At 49.7% G+C, this 18,751-nt stretch overlaps 1 protein-coding gene across 2 annotated transcripts in view; it reads left to right on the top strand.

Annotated features, from left to right (window-relative positions):
- The window catches only part of st6galnac3 (ST6 (alpha-N-acetyl-neuraminyl-2,3-beta-galactosyl-1,3)-N-acetylgalactosaminide alpha-2,6-sialyltransferase 3), a 39,853-nt gene extending 22,122 nt beyond the window's left edge, over positions 1–17,731 (top strand). For both annotated transcript variants that reach the window (XM_062481949.1, XM_062481947.1), the window contains exons 4-5: positions 14,664–14,771; positions 16,166–17,731. In XM_062481949.1, coding sequence (XP_062337933.1) covers positions 14,664–14,771; positions 16,166–16,355 — 298 coding nt within the window. In that variant the 3' untranslated portion in view covers positions 16,356–17,731. The remainder of the gene's footprint in view (positions 1–14,663; positions 14,772–16,165) is intronic.
- Positions 17,732–18,751: the final 1,020 nt, after the last annotated feature.

Here is an 18,751-nt window from a genome sequence, read left to right on the forward strand (position 1 = left end):
CTTCTCTCCAGCCTGCGCACGCTCCTGCGAACGCTTCCTCTTACTTTAGAAGCAATTTACTTAACAGCCCCTCTGGACTTTCATGCAGCACCGGAGGCCATTTTGAATGAGTCTCCTTGATGAAAACCCTTCAGATGTGCTCTAGTCTAGATATCAGCCAAACACATCAGGGAAATCAGGTTAATGACGTTACAAGCTTCGGGCAGGATTCTTCCCCCTTTTGCAGCAAGGTTCCGAGCTCCAGCGGCTGTTGTGGCTCACTGTCGGATCGCACAGACAAACCACACAGATAACGGGATCAAATGTGCGTTTGAATATAACGATGAACCACAGCTGCGGTTGGTGTGCGTTGCTTCCCTGGGAGATCTCTACAAACCAGGCAAGGGAGGAATGGGGGGACCGCATCAGCCCCGAGATATAGCCACATGCTGAGCGCTAACTATATTGTCTCGCCAGTCCCCATGAGTTTAGCAGGTGGTTAACACAGGGATGACAACCCCACCTGGTACCAGTAGAGATGGCAGCCGCCTGTCTCAGACTCACTAGCATTCAGACCCACAGACCTCTGCTTCTCCACGGCTCCCACACGTCGTTAGAACCTTTACGAAACCCCTTTAAGAAGATTAAGACGTACAACAAAGAACAAGAGTCAGGCATTTCATTTCAACTCCATTGTCGCCATTTGTATTCGGCGACAGCATGTGTCTGCTCCGGGTCTGAAACTCTCGTAAGCGCGGGATTAGGCTGCACATCTAAGGGAGATCAACCGCAGGGGTGCTCCTCAGTGTCATCTGGTCTCAGTCTTAATACTGTAGGTGACTAACAAGCATGCTGTTAGAAAGTCTACCCGTTGCTCTGTCTGTCTGTTTGTCTGTCTGTCTGTGTAATATGTCAGAGATTTGGTCTGTGACGGTGTGTGCCAACTTGAAGAGTTCCAGTAATTAGAGTCCAGGGAGTCTGCTGCTTCCCGCCTCACAGATCCTTCCCCTGGCAGATAGCTGCCGTACCTTCCAACGCGGTGTGAAAGCGCTTGCGAACGAAGAAAAAAAAATCACTCGTCGCCAAAATAGAATGTGTGATTGGAGGAAGGGGGGGGGGGGGGTTCTGCAGCGTAAGATCTCCTCACAGCCTCACCCAGGCCCTATCCACTTAAGAAGAGCTCCCACACTTGATGTGCTGGTGAGGGACTCTCTCTCTCTTTGTCTGTCTCTCTCTCTCTCTTTGTCTCTCTCTCTGTCGCTCACTCTCCACCTTTTGTTTTGTTTCGTGTTCTGATTGTCTGCGAGTGTGTGTCGGCTACATTCACATCAACACTCGGCGCACAGCGCAGGAGATAATCATCAGGCTTGTTTGAGACGGGAGTGGATCGAAAGAGGCTCTAATGATCCCGAGAGCTGGAGGAACGCAGCGACGAAGGCTGCCCGCCTCGGCTGTCTGCCTACTGATCAAGCGCACTGGAGCGCTGGCTGCCTGCTATGATGCCTGTCTGGCTGGCTGCCTAGCCAGCTGTCTATGAAACCCAATCATTTACCGATAGGTATAAGCTGCAGCCAAGAGGAGTCTCTGTTTTATCGTAATTGTCCACTAAACTTTTCCCGCCAGCGACTTGACGGATGATTGGTTGACGGATGGTTTGGTGTTCTGGGCTCAGGCAGTCGCGCGCTGTAGGTGAAGCGGGGCTTGGCTGGGAAGAAGCTCTGGGGTCACCAGGCTCACAGACCTAGTTGTTGTTAGGGAGTGTTGCACCATATCTGCTCCGGTTAGTGGAGGTGGATAACACTGTTTAAAACAGAACCCTTTAATCACACTGTCCCAACGCTGCCACCTGGGCCTGCTTGACCTGGGTGTGCTCACTCACTGATATCTGTTTTAGTGTGGGTGTGTTTGTGTGTGTCTGTGTGTGTGTGGGTGTATGGGTGGGTGGCCCAGGTGTGTGTACGAGCATGCATGTGTTATAATGAGTGTGAGTGTTTGTTCTGTTGGCCAGAACAGTGTTTGTCAGTATTCATTCAAGCCTGCCCATGAAGGGCATGCTTTCTGAATCAAACTAATAAAAACACATTGAAACTATTTAAAAACATGCGTCAACAGAGACGCTTAATAGATGCACCTTTTCGGCCGGAGTGTTTTATCTAATTATGGAGCAATTCATTTAGCAATTAAATCACAGCTGTATTCAATCTATCTCTGTCGCTCTGAGTGAACTTTGTGAACTTTCACGTGTTCCATAAACCAAAAACGTCTGCCTAGTCAGTAGATACAGGACTTACATGTCCAAAAACATTCTATGTTTTCACACTACTGTCTTTTTTTCAAGTTGAATACAAATATTAATTCTATCTGTAGTTTCTTTGTTTATAGATTCCGAGACAGAGAAACGATAGATAAAAACGTTATGGCTTGGAAAAGGCATGGCTTGTTCTGAGGGTGTATTGAAACAAAAGTGTGCCCTCATTGGGGAATTCCACATTAATTCCATGCTTATCATGCTTCGCCACAGTAGAGAATAATGAGACTGATTCTCTTTTACTCAGCATGCAAAAAGAGAGATTGAATTTGCAGTTTTTCCAATAAAGTACAGTCTTTGAGATGTGCTATAAACCCCAAGACACCACTTAATAAGCATGTAATTACATTAGTAGCTGAAAAGCTTGTAATGACTGTGAAATTAAACTCACAATTGAACTAGTCAAAATGCATTAAAACGAGGCCATGCCAAATATCCATGCCAGCCCTGAGCGTGATTGATTAAAGCTAAAGAAATCCCCACTCCCCCCGAAAAAACATTAATTTAAGAATTTTTAAAAATACATTCTAATCTGCATCTGTGCTCCCAGCCTGCTGTCAGAGTTCTCACAGTGGACCTGTCAGAGACCAAAACAACACCAAGGATCCCTAAGGAACAGGGGTAGGAGGGGAAAGTCGGTGTCTCAAGTCCATTAGCATCATGCTAGCAACAGATATAATGAGACTATGATGATGCGCAAGAGATGCCATTAGCGGGCAGCCTCTCTGGACCTCTCGTCCTCTGCAGCTGTGTGTGGGCCCCACCTCCCCTCGGTCACAGGCTCTGCTCTGGGGTTGGGTCCCTCCAGGCTGCAGTGGAGCGAGACAGACCCAGCGCTCCTGTAGAGGTTGCAGGGAAGGTGCTCCAGCTGAGCTCTAACACAGGTAGACGCCATCCCAGCCTGGAGCCCGGAGAGCTAGTAAATGCATTTTATGCTCTGTTTCACCTCGCCCAATTGAATCAGCTCCATTGGCCACAGTGTTTAAACGGCACACCTGCATCACTAGTCAAGTAATGACCAAAATGTGATTAGGCATAATTAAATCAGCTGCCTGCTTGGCTTCAGAAAAACACACTAAATAGATGCGCTGGTGTTATTATCCCATGCAGGATACCTCCCAGATGCAGCACAAATTATTCTATTTTCAAAGACTGCGCATTTCGGATGAGGGGAATGTTCACATAAAACTATATTTCCATGGCTGAGGTATTTCCCAGGTACTTGCTGTTCTTCACCTCCTGCTGTCTCTCTGTTCCCTGCCTCTCTCACCAAGGGAGTGTTTGACATTTAAAGAGGAGAAATGGTCGAATTTGAACTTGACCTACGTGATCTGAATGTCTCAGTAACCTGCAGAAGCTAACGCTGGAGCCCATCCTATAATGAGGTGAGCAAAATTATGTTTTCATCCTATTCTGGTAATCCTACCGCAGATGGACATTCTTCATGTAATTCATCTAAATGCATATAGAGATCAACACACGTAACATCAGAGTGTGTTTGACATCAGTGCAGAAATCCAATGTCTGTGTTAAAGCACTTGTGTGTGTCATTCTTCCAGCATACGTAAAGCACATCCATGTGTGCTGTGTTTAGGCACGGGGTTTTAAAGGGGACCTGAACCAGTCACTTCAGATTTGAGCTGTAAAATATTACGTGGAGAAGCAATCCTTGGTTGGCAGCTGGATCAAAATGTGCTTGTAAAACTGTTGAGCAGTCATCTCACAATCTGTAAACGGCACGCTGTGCTCCTTTCTCCTTTCTTACCAACAATAACAAAAACATTTCAGAAACCTCAGACTCAGAGCCACAGAATTCACTTAAATGGTTTGGTATTTGCTGTTTGATTTTCACACCCATGGAAATATATATCAGAGCAACCAGCATCCAAATGAGACACTATTGATTATGTTTCTCTCCGTGTTCTGGCGTGTGTGAAATTAATGTTTTTTCTCTGGCTGAGTTTCAAGGCAGCTTACAATGCTTTCAAATCTTTCTTGTTTTACCTTTAGTAGATTTACAGTTTCATCTTCAGCATTCAGGATGGTACATACAGAAACATTAGGTTTTAACAAGGTTTGATAAATACATAAAAACATATGTACCATTTAAAAGTCCTATAATCAAAATGTAATACGTTTTTGTCTGTTAACACCAAGAAAATGTTTTCCGCTGAACTGCTATGAATCTCCACTCTTTAAGAAGAGACTTAGTTCGACTTAAGTATTGGGTAAGGGCCTTGGCTTATTTCTTTATGGGTATTTGAGTTCTTTGGGGATTACTCCCTTGAGTTTATTCCCCAGAGGTGAATAGGAAAGGATTTCTTTTCAATTATTCAACACTCCATCTGGGATTAATTTTATTATTCAGCTTTTAAATCAATAATAATCGGTAGTCCTGTGTAATTCTGAATGTAAGGTCTTCCTCTACCTGTTGCGGCCACGGCCTGTTTCCTGTCCCTTTTACACCCCCTGCTGGTTCACCTGGATTATCCTGCCAAGACTCTACACACCTGCCGCCCATTACCTCATCATCCTGCCTACTTCAACCCGGCTTTCCAACCACTCCTCGTCAGATCGTTGTCACAGCTACTGTGGTAGTATGCGCTTTTGACCCTCAAGCATTGCTTGATTCGCTTGCCTTTTGTAACCAGTTTTCTTTGTGCCCAGGATCATCATCCGAGAACCCAGTCCCTGTCTGCCTGCTGATCCGCTGATTCATCTAACCAGACCAGAACTCAGGACTACATCCAATAAAACCCCTACTTGTATCTGTGCTGCGTTTGGGTCCACTCTGTACCACACCGTAACAGAACGATCTGACCAACATGGACCCAGCAGTTGCAGACCAGATCCGGCACGCTCTGGCGAGCCAGGGTGCTCTCGTGGGCCAGCACAGCCAAGCCCTCCAAGAATTGATGGACGCATTACGAGGTCTCACAGCTAACGTTGCCCAGATCGGAAGCCAGTTGGACAGCCTTTCTTCCCACCTGCCTCCTTCAGAACCTCCCATACCCCCTTCAGACCAGCCAGCCCTTACTCCTAGAGAGCCACATGTGCCAGCACCTGAGCGCTATGCAGGAGATCCTGGAACGTGCAGGTCTTTTCTCATCCAGTGCTCCCTTGTTTTTGAGCAGCAGCCTGCAACATATTCTACAGAGAAGTCTAAGATAGCATACCTAATGGGATTGTTGAAGGGGAACGCGCTAGCGTGGGCATCCGCTGTTTGGGACAGCCAGTCTCCACTCAATTCTTCATATTGTTTTTCACTTCTGAAAGTTTTTGACCACCCTGTGAAAGGAGCTGAGGCTGCTAAACGACTCTTCACCATCCGTCAGGGATCCCGTAGTGTGGCAGACTACGCAATCGAATTCCGCATCGCAGCAGCTGAGTCCAATTGGAATGATGATGCGCTCCAGGGTGCATTTCGGAACGGGCTTAGCGAGGTGCTGAAGGATGAGCTAGCCTCCCGGGATGACAGACAGCCTGGATGGACTGGTCTCCCTTGCTATGAAACTGGACAATCGTCTCCGTGAACGCCGAAGGGAGAGAGCTAGCCGACAACCGTCCCTGTCCTCTCCCACTTCCGCTTCCCATCCACACCTTCCGAGGGCTAGTATCTCCAATCCCCATGCTTCCCGCGCTGGACAGAATTCTGCTACTTCCGACTCAACTGGAGAAGAGCCCATGAATTTGGGTCGAGCCCATCTTTCACCTGCTGAGCGCTCCCGGAGACTGCAGGCTGGTGAGTGTCTCTACTGTGGGCAAGCCGGCCACTTCCTAGCATCCTGTCCAGTTCGGCCAAAAGGGTGGGCTCGTCAGTAACTGTGGGGATACTGGCGGGCCAACGCGTTCCCCAAACCACCAGGCCGCGAATGCAGCTGGAAGCCACTCTGTGTTGGATTCACCAGTCTCTCTCCTTGCCAGCGTTAGTAGACTCTGGAGCAGATGAGAATTTTCTAGATGCCTCCCTTGTCTCCCAGGCCTGCATTGCAGTTGAGCCATTGACCACTCCTCTTGACGCGAACGCATTGAATGGGATGATTCTGGCCAGAGTCACTCACCGCACTAAACCCCTCTGTCTGATACTCTTTGGAAACCATCGGGAGACCATTCAATTCCATGTCATTCCCTCTCCTCATGCTCCTATTGTTCTTGGCCAGCCATGGCTGAGACAACACAACCCCCACTTCGACTGGACATCTGGCAAGGTAAAGAGTTGGAGCTCTTTCTGTTACTCGTCTTGCCTGCAGTCCGCCATCGCTCCTGTAGGGGTCTCTATGTCTCCGCCAGCCACTGAACCTCCTGATTTAACCTCAATCCCCCATGTCTACCATGATCTAGGAGAGGTGTTCAGTAAACAGCAAGCTATCACACTCCCTCCTCATCGGCCTTACGACTGTGCTATAGACCTCCTTCCTGGGGCCCCCCTGCCAACAAGTCGCCTGTACAATCTGTCCCGTCCTGAAAGAGAAACAATGGAGAAATACATACATGACTCTAGCCGCTGGCATCATCAGGCCATCTTCCTCCCCTGTTGGAGCCGGTTTCTTTTTTGTCGCCAAAAAGGACCACTCCTTACGTCCATGCATAGATTACCGTGGCCTCAATAGCATTACAGTGAAGAACAAGTATCCTCTTCCCTTGATCAGCTCTACCTTGGAGGTCCTCCAGGGAGCCAAGATATTCACAAAACTGGATCTCAGAAACGCCTACCACCTTGTTAGAATCCGTGAGGGAGACGAGTGGAAGACGGCCTTTACCACCCCCCTGGGACACTACGAGTATCTGGTTGTTCCTTTTGGCCTAACCAACGCCCCTGCCATCTTCCAAGCCCTTGTTAACGACGTCCTCCGGGACTCTCAATCGCACAGTCTTCGTCTACCTTGACGATATTCTAATCTTCTCCCGCAATCTGGAGGAACATGTCCAGCATGTTCAACAAGTCCTCCAAAGACTCCTGGAAAACAAACTCTTCGTCAAGGGAGAGAAGTGTGAGTTTCATGTTAGCTCCATCAGCTTCTTGGGTTACATCTTTGAGAGTGGGCAAGTGAGAACGGACCCAGAGAAGGTACAGGCGGTAGTGGAGTGGCCCAAACCATCTAACCTCAAACAGCTCCAGCGGTTTCTTGGTTTTGCCAACTTCTACCGTCGATTCATCCGGGACTACAGCAGAGTTGCCGCTCCTCTCACCCAGCTCACCTCTACTCTCACTCCCTTCGCCTGGACCACTGGAGCGGAGTCTGCTTTCTCTGAACTGAAGAGACGTTTTACCACTGCACCTGTCCTCATTCAGCCAGACCCGTCTCGCCAGTTTATAGTGGAGGTTGATGCCTCGGATACGGGAGTCGGGGCAGTTCTCTCCCAGCGCTCAGCCACAGACCAAAAGCTCCATCCCTGTGCCTTCTTTTCTCGTCGTCTGTCGCCAGCAGAGAAGAACTACGACGTTGGAAACCGTGAGTTACTAGCCGTTAAGCTTGCTTTGGAAGAATGGAGGCACTGGCTGGAGGGGTCCGAACAGCCATTTATTGTGTGGACTGACCACAAAAACCTGGCTTACATTCAAACCGCGAAACGCCTCAACTCCCGTCAAGCCCGCTGGGCTTTGTTTTTGGCCGATTCAACTTTACCCTTACCTACCGTTCCAGGAACATCAAGCCAGACGCCCTCTCTCGCCAACACGTCATCGAAGTCACTCCTCCCAACACTGACACAATCCTCCCCTCATCCTGCATGGTGGCTGCAGTGACTTGGGAGATCGAATCCATTGTCAGGAATGCCCAGCTCGCACAACCAGATCCGGGTAATGGCCCACCAAACCGCCTGATTCTGTCCGCTCCCAGGTCCTCCAGTGGGTTCACTCTTCCCGATTTTGCATGCCATCCTGGAGTCGGCTGTACGCAGTCCCTCCTGAAGCGACACTTTTGGTGGTCTACCATGAACACAGACACTCGTGCCTTTGTATTGGCATGTACTGTGTGTGCTCGAGCTAAATCATCCCATCAATCGCCTGCTGGTCTGCTCCGCCCTCTGCCTATTCCTGGCCGACCATGGTCCCACATCACGCTCGACTTTGTTACTGGCCTTCCTCCCTCTCATGGTAACAGTCATACTCACCATTGTGGACAGGTTCTCCAAGGCGGTGCACTTTGTTGCTCTTCCCAAGCTCCCCACAGCTTCTGAAACTGCTGACCTCCTTGTTCTCCATGTTGTCCGCCTTCATGGGATCCCAAACGACATTGTCTCCGACCGTGGACCTCAGTTCGTTTCCCACGTATGGAAAACATTCTGTCATGCACTCGGCGCCTCAGTGAGTTTATCGTCTGGTTACCACCCACAGACAAACGGACAGACGGAGCGGGCTAACCAAGACCTTGGAGCTGCGCTTCGCTGCGTTACCGCCCTCAACCCCTCTGACTGGAGTACACATCTCCCTTGGGTTGAATATGCCCATAACACCTTGTCCAGCTCTGCCACGGGATTGTCTCCTTTTGAATGCTACCTAGGCTACCAACCACCCCTGTTTCCAGCCCAGGAGGAGGAACTGGCAGTTCCTTCTGTCCAGGCCCATCTCCGCCGTTGTCAAACTGTGGAGGAACACTCGCTCTGCTCTGCTACGCTCAGCTGACCGCAATCGCCGACAGTCACAAGTCCAGCACCCACATACCAACCAGGTCAAAGTGTGGCTCTCCTCCAAGGATCTCCCGCTGTTGACTGCCTCCAAGAAACTCGCACCTCGATACGTTGGGCCGTTTGTGATCGAGACCGTCATTAACCCTTCTGTTGTCAAGCTCAAGCTCCCTACTCATATGAGGAGGATTCACCCCACCTTCCACGTCTCTTTGTTGAAACCGGTTTCCACCAGCGTGCTGGCTCCTCCGGCTACTGCCCCTCCACCCCCCCGCATCATTGATGACCATCCTGCGTACACCGTCCGGCGACTGCTGGATGTGCGCCGTCGCGGACGTGGATACCCGTACCTAGTGGAGTGGGAGGGATACGGTCCTGAAGAGCACTGCTGGATTTCCCGCCGCCTCATACTGGATCCTGCCCTTGTCTGGGATTTCCACCGTGAGCATCCCGACAGACCGGGTGGGTTGCCTGGTGGCAACCGTTGAGGGGGGGGTCCTGTTGCGGCCACGGCCTGTTTCCTGTCCCTTTTACACCACCTGCTGGTTCACCTGGATTATCCTGCCAAGACTCTACACACCTGCCACCCATTACCTCATCATCCTGCCTACTTCAACCCGGCTTTCCAACCACTCCTCGTCAGATCGTTTTCACAGCTACTGTGGTAGTATGCGCTTTTGACCCTCAAGCATTGCTTGATTCGCTTGCCTTTTGTAACCAGTTCTTTGTGCCCAGGATCATCATCCGAGAACCCAGTCCCTGTCTGCCTGCTGATCCGCTGATTCATCTAACCAGACCAGAACTCAGGACTACATCCAATAAAACCCCTACTTGTATCTGTGCTGCGTTTGGGTCCACTCTGTACCACACCGTAACACTACCTCAGTATCCCTGGAGACATCTCTGGATTATCCATGTCTGTTGTTGATCTAAGAAATAATTTAATATTAAAACTAAATATCTTTCGTTTGAAATATTGAGTAGGCCTGTGTACATATACATGTGATCTGTGTTCATACCTTATAAAATTTACATTTAACATGGAATTTATCAAACCACTTAAACGTCATAGAAAACCATGAAAATACATTATTTCTTGTTTTGAATGGCCCTAATTTGTCTCTTCATCATAATTGATGCTTTTAGAGAGGGTTGGTAAAAACTGTTATTGTTAAGCACACGATGTGAGTCCTCAGAATGTGCACCTGCTGTGGCACAGCACACACTCATTACCTGGAGGTAGCGCATGCTCTGGCCCCTGACAACAGCTGGAGAGGATAGAAATAAATTACATTCAAACTCCTGACTGACAACTCTGAGTGTTATTTTGGATTGCTCTTGAAGTGTTTATTACAAAAGAGAAATAGCTATCTGTATAATTTTGGGAATTTCCTAAATAAAAGAGGGGAATGATATTAGATGTATAAATCTCTAGGCGGCAAATTTGTAAAATTACTGTCTACCACCGCTAACAGTGGACCCTTTGACATTCACTCATTAGATGACACTCATGTCATTTACGTAAGCAGACCAAAAGATGAACTCAATTAAAAGCAATAAAGGTGTAGGGGGTTTAATATTGGACAAACAACCTAAACTAATTCCCCTATGGTTTAAAGGAAGATGGCAAACTGAACAGTGTATTAACATGAACCAAATGATGTCAATACCAATGGAATTACAGTTATTTGACTCTATGGGTTAAATCATCATATACATTTAATTACATTGCAAATGAATGAAATCAATTACAAGGCAAACATGTTACAAAATGAAGGTTAACTCTTACTTACACTACAATGATTATTGTAAATCAGAGAGACAGCAAGAGGTGAGCAAAGAGAATGATTACAAGGTAAAGCCAGAGCTAAATCCATTGGTATTGGCATTATTTGGTTCATGTTTACATTTAGTCATTTAGCAGACGCTCTTATCCAGAGCGACTTACAGTAAGTACAGGAACATTCCCCCGAGGCAAGTAGGGTGAAGTGCCTTGCCCAAGGACACAACGTCATTTGACACTCGAACTGGCAACCTTCAGATTACTAGCCCGATTCCCTAACCGCTCAGCCACCTGACTCCCATTAACATTAACTCATGTTAATACACTGTTCAGTTTCCCATCTTCCTTTAAACCCTAGGGGAATTAGTTTAGGTTGTTTGATTTCCAGACAAATCTAAAAAACAAAACCTCCCTAGTTATAACTTCAGCTCTAACACCCCCTCAGAAACAGTAAGAGAGAGAGAGAGAGGGTCAGAGTACAGAAGTGAAAGAGTACAGTGTACAGATTTAAAACCAAGTTCATTTTCTTCTGATGGTTTGAAGAGGGTTTTTGGTGTCCAGGGGCAATTGTTTATGGCATAAACTGCTGTCTGTTATAGATGATGATAGTCATGCGAATGTAAACATTAGTCTCAAAAAGCACAAATAGCCTTTTTGATTTGCAGGTTGTGAAGGTCAATCTTGATAACCCCTACCGTGTCCACAGGGAAGACTTAACACAGCAATGGTCCAGAAAGCTTACACGCCTCATCGCCACTATTAAAATAAGTGACTGTGCAGTGCCTTGTGTCAAAGGAACCCTATTTCTCCTCATGGCTAGCTGGAGAATGTTGTCATTGCTGTGTCCCAAGGAGAGTTTTGGAATTTAGAGGAATACTGTCTTTGTATTTGCTGTTAAACCTGACCAAGGGCTAATGTCACTTATCTCTTCCCTTGTTTTTGAATACAATTATCAATTCACCAGCAGATATACCATTTTCCTTAGCTCAGACAAGTTAAGAGAAGCAAATTCAGTGTTTCCACCAGTGTGTGTGTGTGTGTGTGTGTGTGTGTGTGTGTGAGTGAGTGAGTGAGTGAGTGAGTGAGTGAGAGAGAGAGAAAGCGTATGTATGCGCTCAAGTCCGGGATCTAGCTGATGTTTGGATCCAGCTGAGATCGATGCATTGTCTTCGAATCACTGCAGCTGCTGGCCATGGTTCTAAAAGGCACCATGTCTCCCCTGGCTTGGCTGTCTGTGGCTGCTGTCACCCAACAGTCCTGAGGTCCTGAGTGCGTGTGTGTCCTGGCCGGGGTCTGGGAGATGGGTGGGGATGCGATCGCTGTCCTCCAGGAGAGGAAGAGACTCAATCCGCTGTGATGAGAAGAGAGTGGCCCTTCACCAAATGGAATAGGTTTTTCCACGAGAGATGGATGACCGGGCAGTCAGGTCCGCTGCAGACCAGCACTCAGGTGCTGCGAGATCGGACTGCACTGTGCCGTGGTTTCATCCGATTGGTTCTCTGGCTATGAACAATTAACTTTGATGTATCGCCATGCTCTAGTTTCCCTGGCTTGATAAGGTCAACTTCTAATCTCCCGGGAAGTCACTCAACCAATTGAAGCATAATGGCCAACGTAACTCGGTCTCCCTGATAGTGTACCAATGGGCTGGCGGAGTTACAACACCGCTTGCAATCGAATATGAAACTCCACTTCAGTTAATAGTTAATAGTTTGACAGATGTCAAATTGTATTGGAGTTGCACTGGGATAAAAAAGCCCAGTCACAGTGAAGTGGAAGCCGCCTGTGTTCTCTCGTTCACATGGATATCTCCAACTGTGAGTGTCAAGCGTTGTTCTTTTTGAACAAAAGTTGTGATGGAAGCAGAGGAGAGTTTTGGGAGCATGCCGTGCCAGCCTCCGGCCTCACACCCTGCCTCCGGCCTCACACTCTGCCTCCGGCCTCACACTCTGCCTCTGGCCTCACACTCTGCCTCCGGCCTCACACTCTGCCTCTGGCCTCACACCCTGCCTCCGGCCTCACACTCTGCCTCCGGCCTCACACTCTGCCTCTGGCCTCACACTCTGCCTCCGGCCTCACACCCTGCCTCCGGCCTCACACCCTGCCTCCGGCCTCACACTCTGCGTCCCGCCTCACACCCTGCCTCCGGCCTCACACCCTGCCTCCGGCCTCACACTCTGCCGCCGGCCTCACACTCTGCGTCCCGCCTCACACCCTGCCTCCGGCCTCACACTCTGCCTCCGGCCTCACACCCTGCCTCCGGCCTCACACTCTGCCGCCGGCCTCACATTCTGCCTCTGGCCTCACACCCTGCCTCCGGCCTCACACTCTGCCTCCGGCCTCACACTCTGCCTCCGGCCTCACACCCTGCCTCCGGCCTCACACTCTGCGTCCCGCCTCACACCCTGCCTCCGGCCTCACACCCTGCCTCCGGCCTCACACTCTGCCTCCGGCCTCACACCCTGCCTCCGGCCTCACACTCTGCCTCCGGCCTCACACTCTGCCGCCGGCCTCACACTCTGCGTCCCGCCTCACACCCTGCCTCCGGCCTCACACTCTGCCTCCGGCCTCACACCCTGCCTCCGGCCTCACACTCTGCCGCCGGCCTCACATTCTGCCTCTGGCCTCACACTCTGCCTCCGGCCTCACACCCTGCCTCCGGCCTCACACCCTGCCTCCGGCCTCACACTCTGCCGCCGGCCTCACATTCTGCCTCTGGCCTCACACTCTGCCTCCGGCCTCACACCCTGCCTCCGGCCTCACACCCTGCCTCCGGCCTCACACCCTGCCTCCGGCCTCACACTCTGCCTCCGGCCTCACACCCTGCCTCCGGCCCTGGCAGGTAAAGCACAACATGTACTCACTGACTTAGTGGATTATTTACTTAGACCCAGTTTGAAGTGTCGGACTTCATTTTTCAACCACCCTTCATTTCCCAGTGCCGGTAGGGCAGGCCCGTGCTGGTGTGTCAGCATCAATCAGTCTCGCCTCGCTCTTCTCAGGTTTTCCCTGGCGTTACAGAGATTGGGAGAGAGAGAGAGAAAAAAACATGAGTGAGTTTTTGTTTTCGAGTCTGCTTTATTCAAAGTATTTTTTTGTTTGCTTGAGATTGAGGCCAGTGGTGATTTGTAGGCAAGCTTTGTTAATCTTGTTTCTTTTTATGAAGTAACCGTCCGACTGCTAGAGAGAACATTCAAGCCATTGTATAGCCATGGTACCACGTCTGAGGCAGCATTCAGATGGATGCTGCGCTGTCTTTTCTTTTTGACGTTGTCGTTCTGTTCAGCCTAGCGCACAATATGTCCGCCTTATCTGATTCACTCAGTTGTTTGACTCATTCAGCTAACCCTTGCATATGTGATTCCCCCAGTCATAAACAAAGTAAACATGTGTATCCGGTTATGAGTCAAGAGGCCTTCACCCGGCCTGTTTTGAAATGTTATTTAATAGGTCATCCGACGTCGCTTCTCTTTCCGTTTTTTTTGTTGTTGAAAAAATGATTTTTTCCCTCATGGATAGCTTGTAGATGACTATACAGTATGTGCACTGGTGTTTGTGCTTGCTGCAGCCCAGTGCTGGCAGTAGGAGTGACAGATTGCTAATGAATAATGCAGAGTAATAGTGAGGTAGTGACAGCCTAGACAGCAGCGAGCGGCTAAGCTGTGTATCAGTGATAATGTGCGATTTCCCTTCTGTGCTGCTCTAACCCGTCATTGCAACAAATTGGCTTTTTGGTTGTCCCCCCCCGCCCCCCCCCCCCCCCACACACACACACACACACACACACTGCCACCCTCTCACCCCTATGTAAATAGGGAAATATGGATATTGTGTTAATTGTTTGCTCGATTATGACTATGATTATGAGCCAGTGACCTTTGTATTATTAAGGTCCTTCATGCAATTATTGCTTGCTTTACTATTGATGTAAATATAGCCCACATGGACTTGTGTTTGTGCGTGCAGGATTCAGTCAGGGTCCTACCTCAGCACTGGCTGGTTCACACTCATCCTAGCCATGGACATGTGCAAGGAAATCCACGTCTACGGCATGATCAACGACACCTACTGCAAGTAAGTTACACACGCACCCACACACAGGCACACACAGACACACTGCAAACTCTTAACAACCGTTACAGGCACATTCCCTGCGACAGTGAACCTTCCACTGCAATTGTCACACCTTCCACTTTGGGAATGTGTCGCCGATGACACAGTGTGAATTTAATGGCTGAATCTATATACACAGATCCATAAAGGCTCTCCCTGAACAGTGAATACCATTATATTCCCCACGCCCTCCTGCTTAGAATACACTGCAGGTTGCCGGCTGGCTCTTGTACTCAGCAGGTTGCCAGACTGCAGCACCTTATCCCTCTCAAGTTCTAATTCAGTTTAGTCCAGAGATCCTTCTTCCCTGGTGGTGTCTGATTAGCGCCTGGCCATAAGGCACTTCGGGGGGTTTTGACAAATAAGATGTTGGCCCCCCCGGGCGTTGTTGTTCATTTCCAGGATGCCTTCCTCGCCACGACTGGGACTGCGCTCACACATTCCTACCTCACAGAGCTGTCTCTCAATAAACGACAGCCTATTTATACTACAGTGTAACGTGCTTCTGAAAAATGAGAGCTTGTTCCAGTCAGACATCTTCTGTGGGCGCAAGACGGGAGATGACGAGATTAGCACGGCGGCGTCAAGGACGCTAGCCAGTGTGACAGCCAATAGCACCGTCTTCCCATAAAACAAGACAACAGGAAATGGAGTTTCATTGCGTTTTACAACTCATCATGCGCAAAGTCTGCCATGCTTGATGCATGGCAACACAGCGCCGATAGGGATTTATATAACATCCCCAGCCCTTAGACACATGGTAGCAATTGACCCCGCCAGTAGAGCTGTAATTGAGATTCAACAGGCTGCATAGAGACGGGGAAACAGAATGCATCTGTTGGCTCTGACGCTGTGCTGGAGTGTCTGCAACAGAGTCGTGGCAGGGAGAACATGGGCTCAGATTTGCCCGGTGCCGCAGGGCTGGGCATTAACGTGAGCCGTCTGTGGAGCAGGACATGGACACACCAAGGTTGTTACAGCTCTGAAGCTAATGGCGTCCTCAAGAGGTGCTCGTTTCACATAACGATCCTACTGCGGTCTTTGTTTTTTTGTTGTGGTCTTACAGAGATACGTTCAGTAGAACTTTTAGTATGCCCTTCCTACTTCTTTGCCTCTCTGTGTTGATGGAACCCCCTTCTCCTGTTGTTCTGTACTCCTCTCTTTGTCTCTCCGTTTCTTACTCTCTCTTTCTCTCTCTCTCTCTCTCTCTCTCTCTCTCTCTCTCTCTCTCTCTCTCTCTCTCTCTCTCTCTCTCTCTCTCTCTCTCTCTCTCTCTCTCTCTCTCTCTCTCTCTCTCTCTCTCTCTCTCTCTCTCTCTCTCCCTCCCTCTCTTACCCCGCTCTGCCTCTCTCCAGGACTGAGCACTACAGGAAGGTGCCCTACCATTATTACGAGGCGGGAAGCAGGGACGAGTGTGCCGAGTACCTCCTGCATGAGAGCGCCCCCTACGGAGGGCACCGCTTCATCACGGAGAAGACCGTGTTCGCCAAGTGGGCCAAGACACACTCCATCAAGTTCTACAACCCTTCCTGGCAGCTGTCGTGACCCCTGGCACACACATTTGGGTCTACCTGGGTCACTATCCAGGGCTCTGGCGATATCGGATGACACACTGGCATAAAGGCATGTCTCTCTATACAGTCTAAATGTGTTCTGAACAAAACAGTGTATAAATGGATACGTTCTCCACTCCACTCCCATCCTACACCCCTAATCCGGATCTTTCCGCGAATCCCGTCCATCAGGCATCCTGCTGTGTTTGGGGTTCGGGGATTAGGAAGCCGGGTACTTGTCCTGCTAGGTTCGCATTCAGGAAGTGAGGGAACCCTCTCCTGGTCCTGGAGTTGAAACGTCAGCATCCATGGCCTCTCTCAAAGACAATCACAGTAGTCCCATCTTATTGGGCAGATATGAATTTAAAACAGTGGAATGTTTTCTGTACCTCCCCTAAACTCGTTACGGGTAGATGCTGCGACGTAGTTGTGAGGATGTCTCCACGCAATCATCCAATCACACGAGCGGAACGTTGGATAGGTGGATGACTCGGTGGAATTGTGCCGAAAAAGGACACATGGGGCCTTTGATCCATAGGATTCCCGGCATCACCAATGTTTTGATGCAGCGTAGATTTCCTGGCTGAGCCAGACAGACTTTCATGTCTGATGTGGGTGTAGTTCGGCCACCGTATGGGTAGAAGCCAGATATCCATGTAACAACTCCTACTGCTTTGATGTTCATCTTGGGTGGTTCTCCTGTCAAGCTATAATTTGGTATATGTGGCAGACTAGCGTGACTGTACCCTTAAGAAGAAACACATGAAAACTCCAACATTGCAAAATCATTGCTTTCCTTTTCACTGCGCCGTTCACCTGTAGAACACCTGAAATGTGTGGTGTTTTTCTTTGGTTTTAATGCTGTGAAATCGATTTTGTAACGGAAGCATGCCTGTGTAAGCTGGATGTTCCTTGCGGCTAATAGTAATTTATTTTATAGCACAGACAGCTAGCTTTCTAACATTCAGTCATGTGCCATCTTAAGACAACAGGGCCATCCTAACAATACACAGAGCAACCGTGCAATTAAAACCCTGTCCTCTCAGACAGACGGAAACGCCGAAGCAACCCAGTAAGGAGATTGCAGCGAAAAACCGCATCGAAAGCAAATTGCTACCCACCATCATCTGTGCCTGCGATATGATGTGCATAGCTCATACACACGCGCTCTCATCTCCTAATCTATTCCTGTGCCTATGTTCAGAGGATATCACTGTGTTCCCGCGTGCATATCTCCCAGTCAGAGTGACTTCAGACACCTGCATGCTCTCCAGTTCATGCCTTCACCTCGGTGGGCGACCATTTTGAACCCCTTGAGTGGGTCCAAAAAAGAAGAAGCGCTGAAGCACATTAAACAGCAGCCGACACCGTAGCCCGCCTGACTCGGAGTCAGCCTCCTCGCGTGACCTGCGGCCGGCTGTCCCCACACGGCGGGATTAGCCTTCAGAACCTGCAGAATACAGACACAGAGACAAGAGTGAAACCGTTAGGTAGTGAGCTCTGGGTTTCGGTCGAGTCCCTGACCGAGACCGCTGTGAATACGGTCAGGTCCTGGAATGTAGTCTACTGTACCTTACACGCTCAGCGGTCACTCTTTATCTACACAGAGCGTGGGCGTGTTCTTACTGCGTGTCCGTCGGCACACGGTGGTATGTTGACGACACTCGTGCAGTCGGCGGTGTCCCTTCTCTTTATGCAGTCCATGGCGTGTCGAGGCGAGTATCGTAGCTGTAGCAAAGCGACACGGAGCTCACAAAGCCGTGAGTGGCACGGCTCTTTTTCTCCATGTCCCATCAGCCTGTGATTGTGATGACATCAGCCGGCAGCTCAGTTCAATGTCCTGCCTGTTCTCCTCTCCTCTGCGGCTCTGTTGTACCAAACCGAGCTCACCACCAGTACACTCACTGGCCGTCACAACGAGCCACTGTGCCCGGCCGGGCGTAACGCTGCGCCGGGTCAGCTTTGTGGTGCCGCACTTCTGAGCACTGTGATGGAGGAGCAGCGTCGTCTGCATGAGGGTCTCTACCACTGTCCTGAACCCCCCCCCCGCCTCCCCCTCACATGCCCACAGACTGCAGTGTAGCCGTCAGCTGTTCCTTCCAGCGGACGAATCGCGTCTGAGGTCTATGGGAGTAGCGGGAGTAACACTAATAGGATTTTCTCCTGGTTTTCATCTTTCCCATCTCTTATGGGAATGTCCCCCCCGCCCCCCCAACAGTAGTTCCATCCCTCCTGAGGCGTGCCCAGACACAGCTCACTGTAGAACCCTGAGCCCCGGGGCTCGCTGTAGAACCCAGAGCACCGGGGCTCACTGTAGAACCCAGAGCACCGGGGCTCACTGTAGAACCCAGAGCACCGGGGCTCACTGTAGAACCCTGAGCACCGGGG

Source organism: Osmerus eperlanus, chromosome 16, assembly GCF_963692335.1.
Source record: "Osmerus eperlanus chromosome 16, fOsmEpe2.1, whole genome shotgun sequence".
Classification (NCBI taxonomy): domain Eukaryota; kingdom Metazoa; phylum Chordata; class Actinopteri; order Osmeriformes; family Osmeridae; genus Osmerus; species Osmerus eperlanus.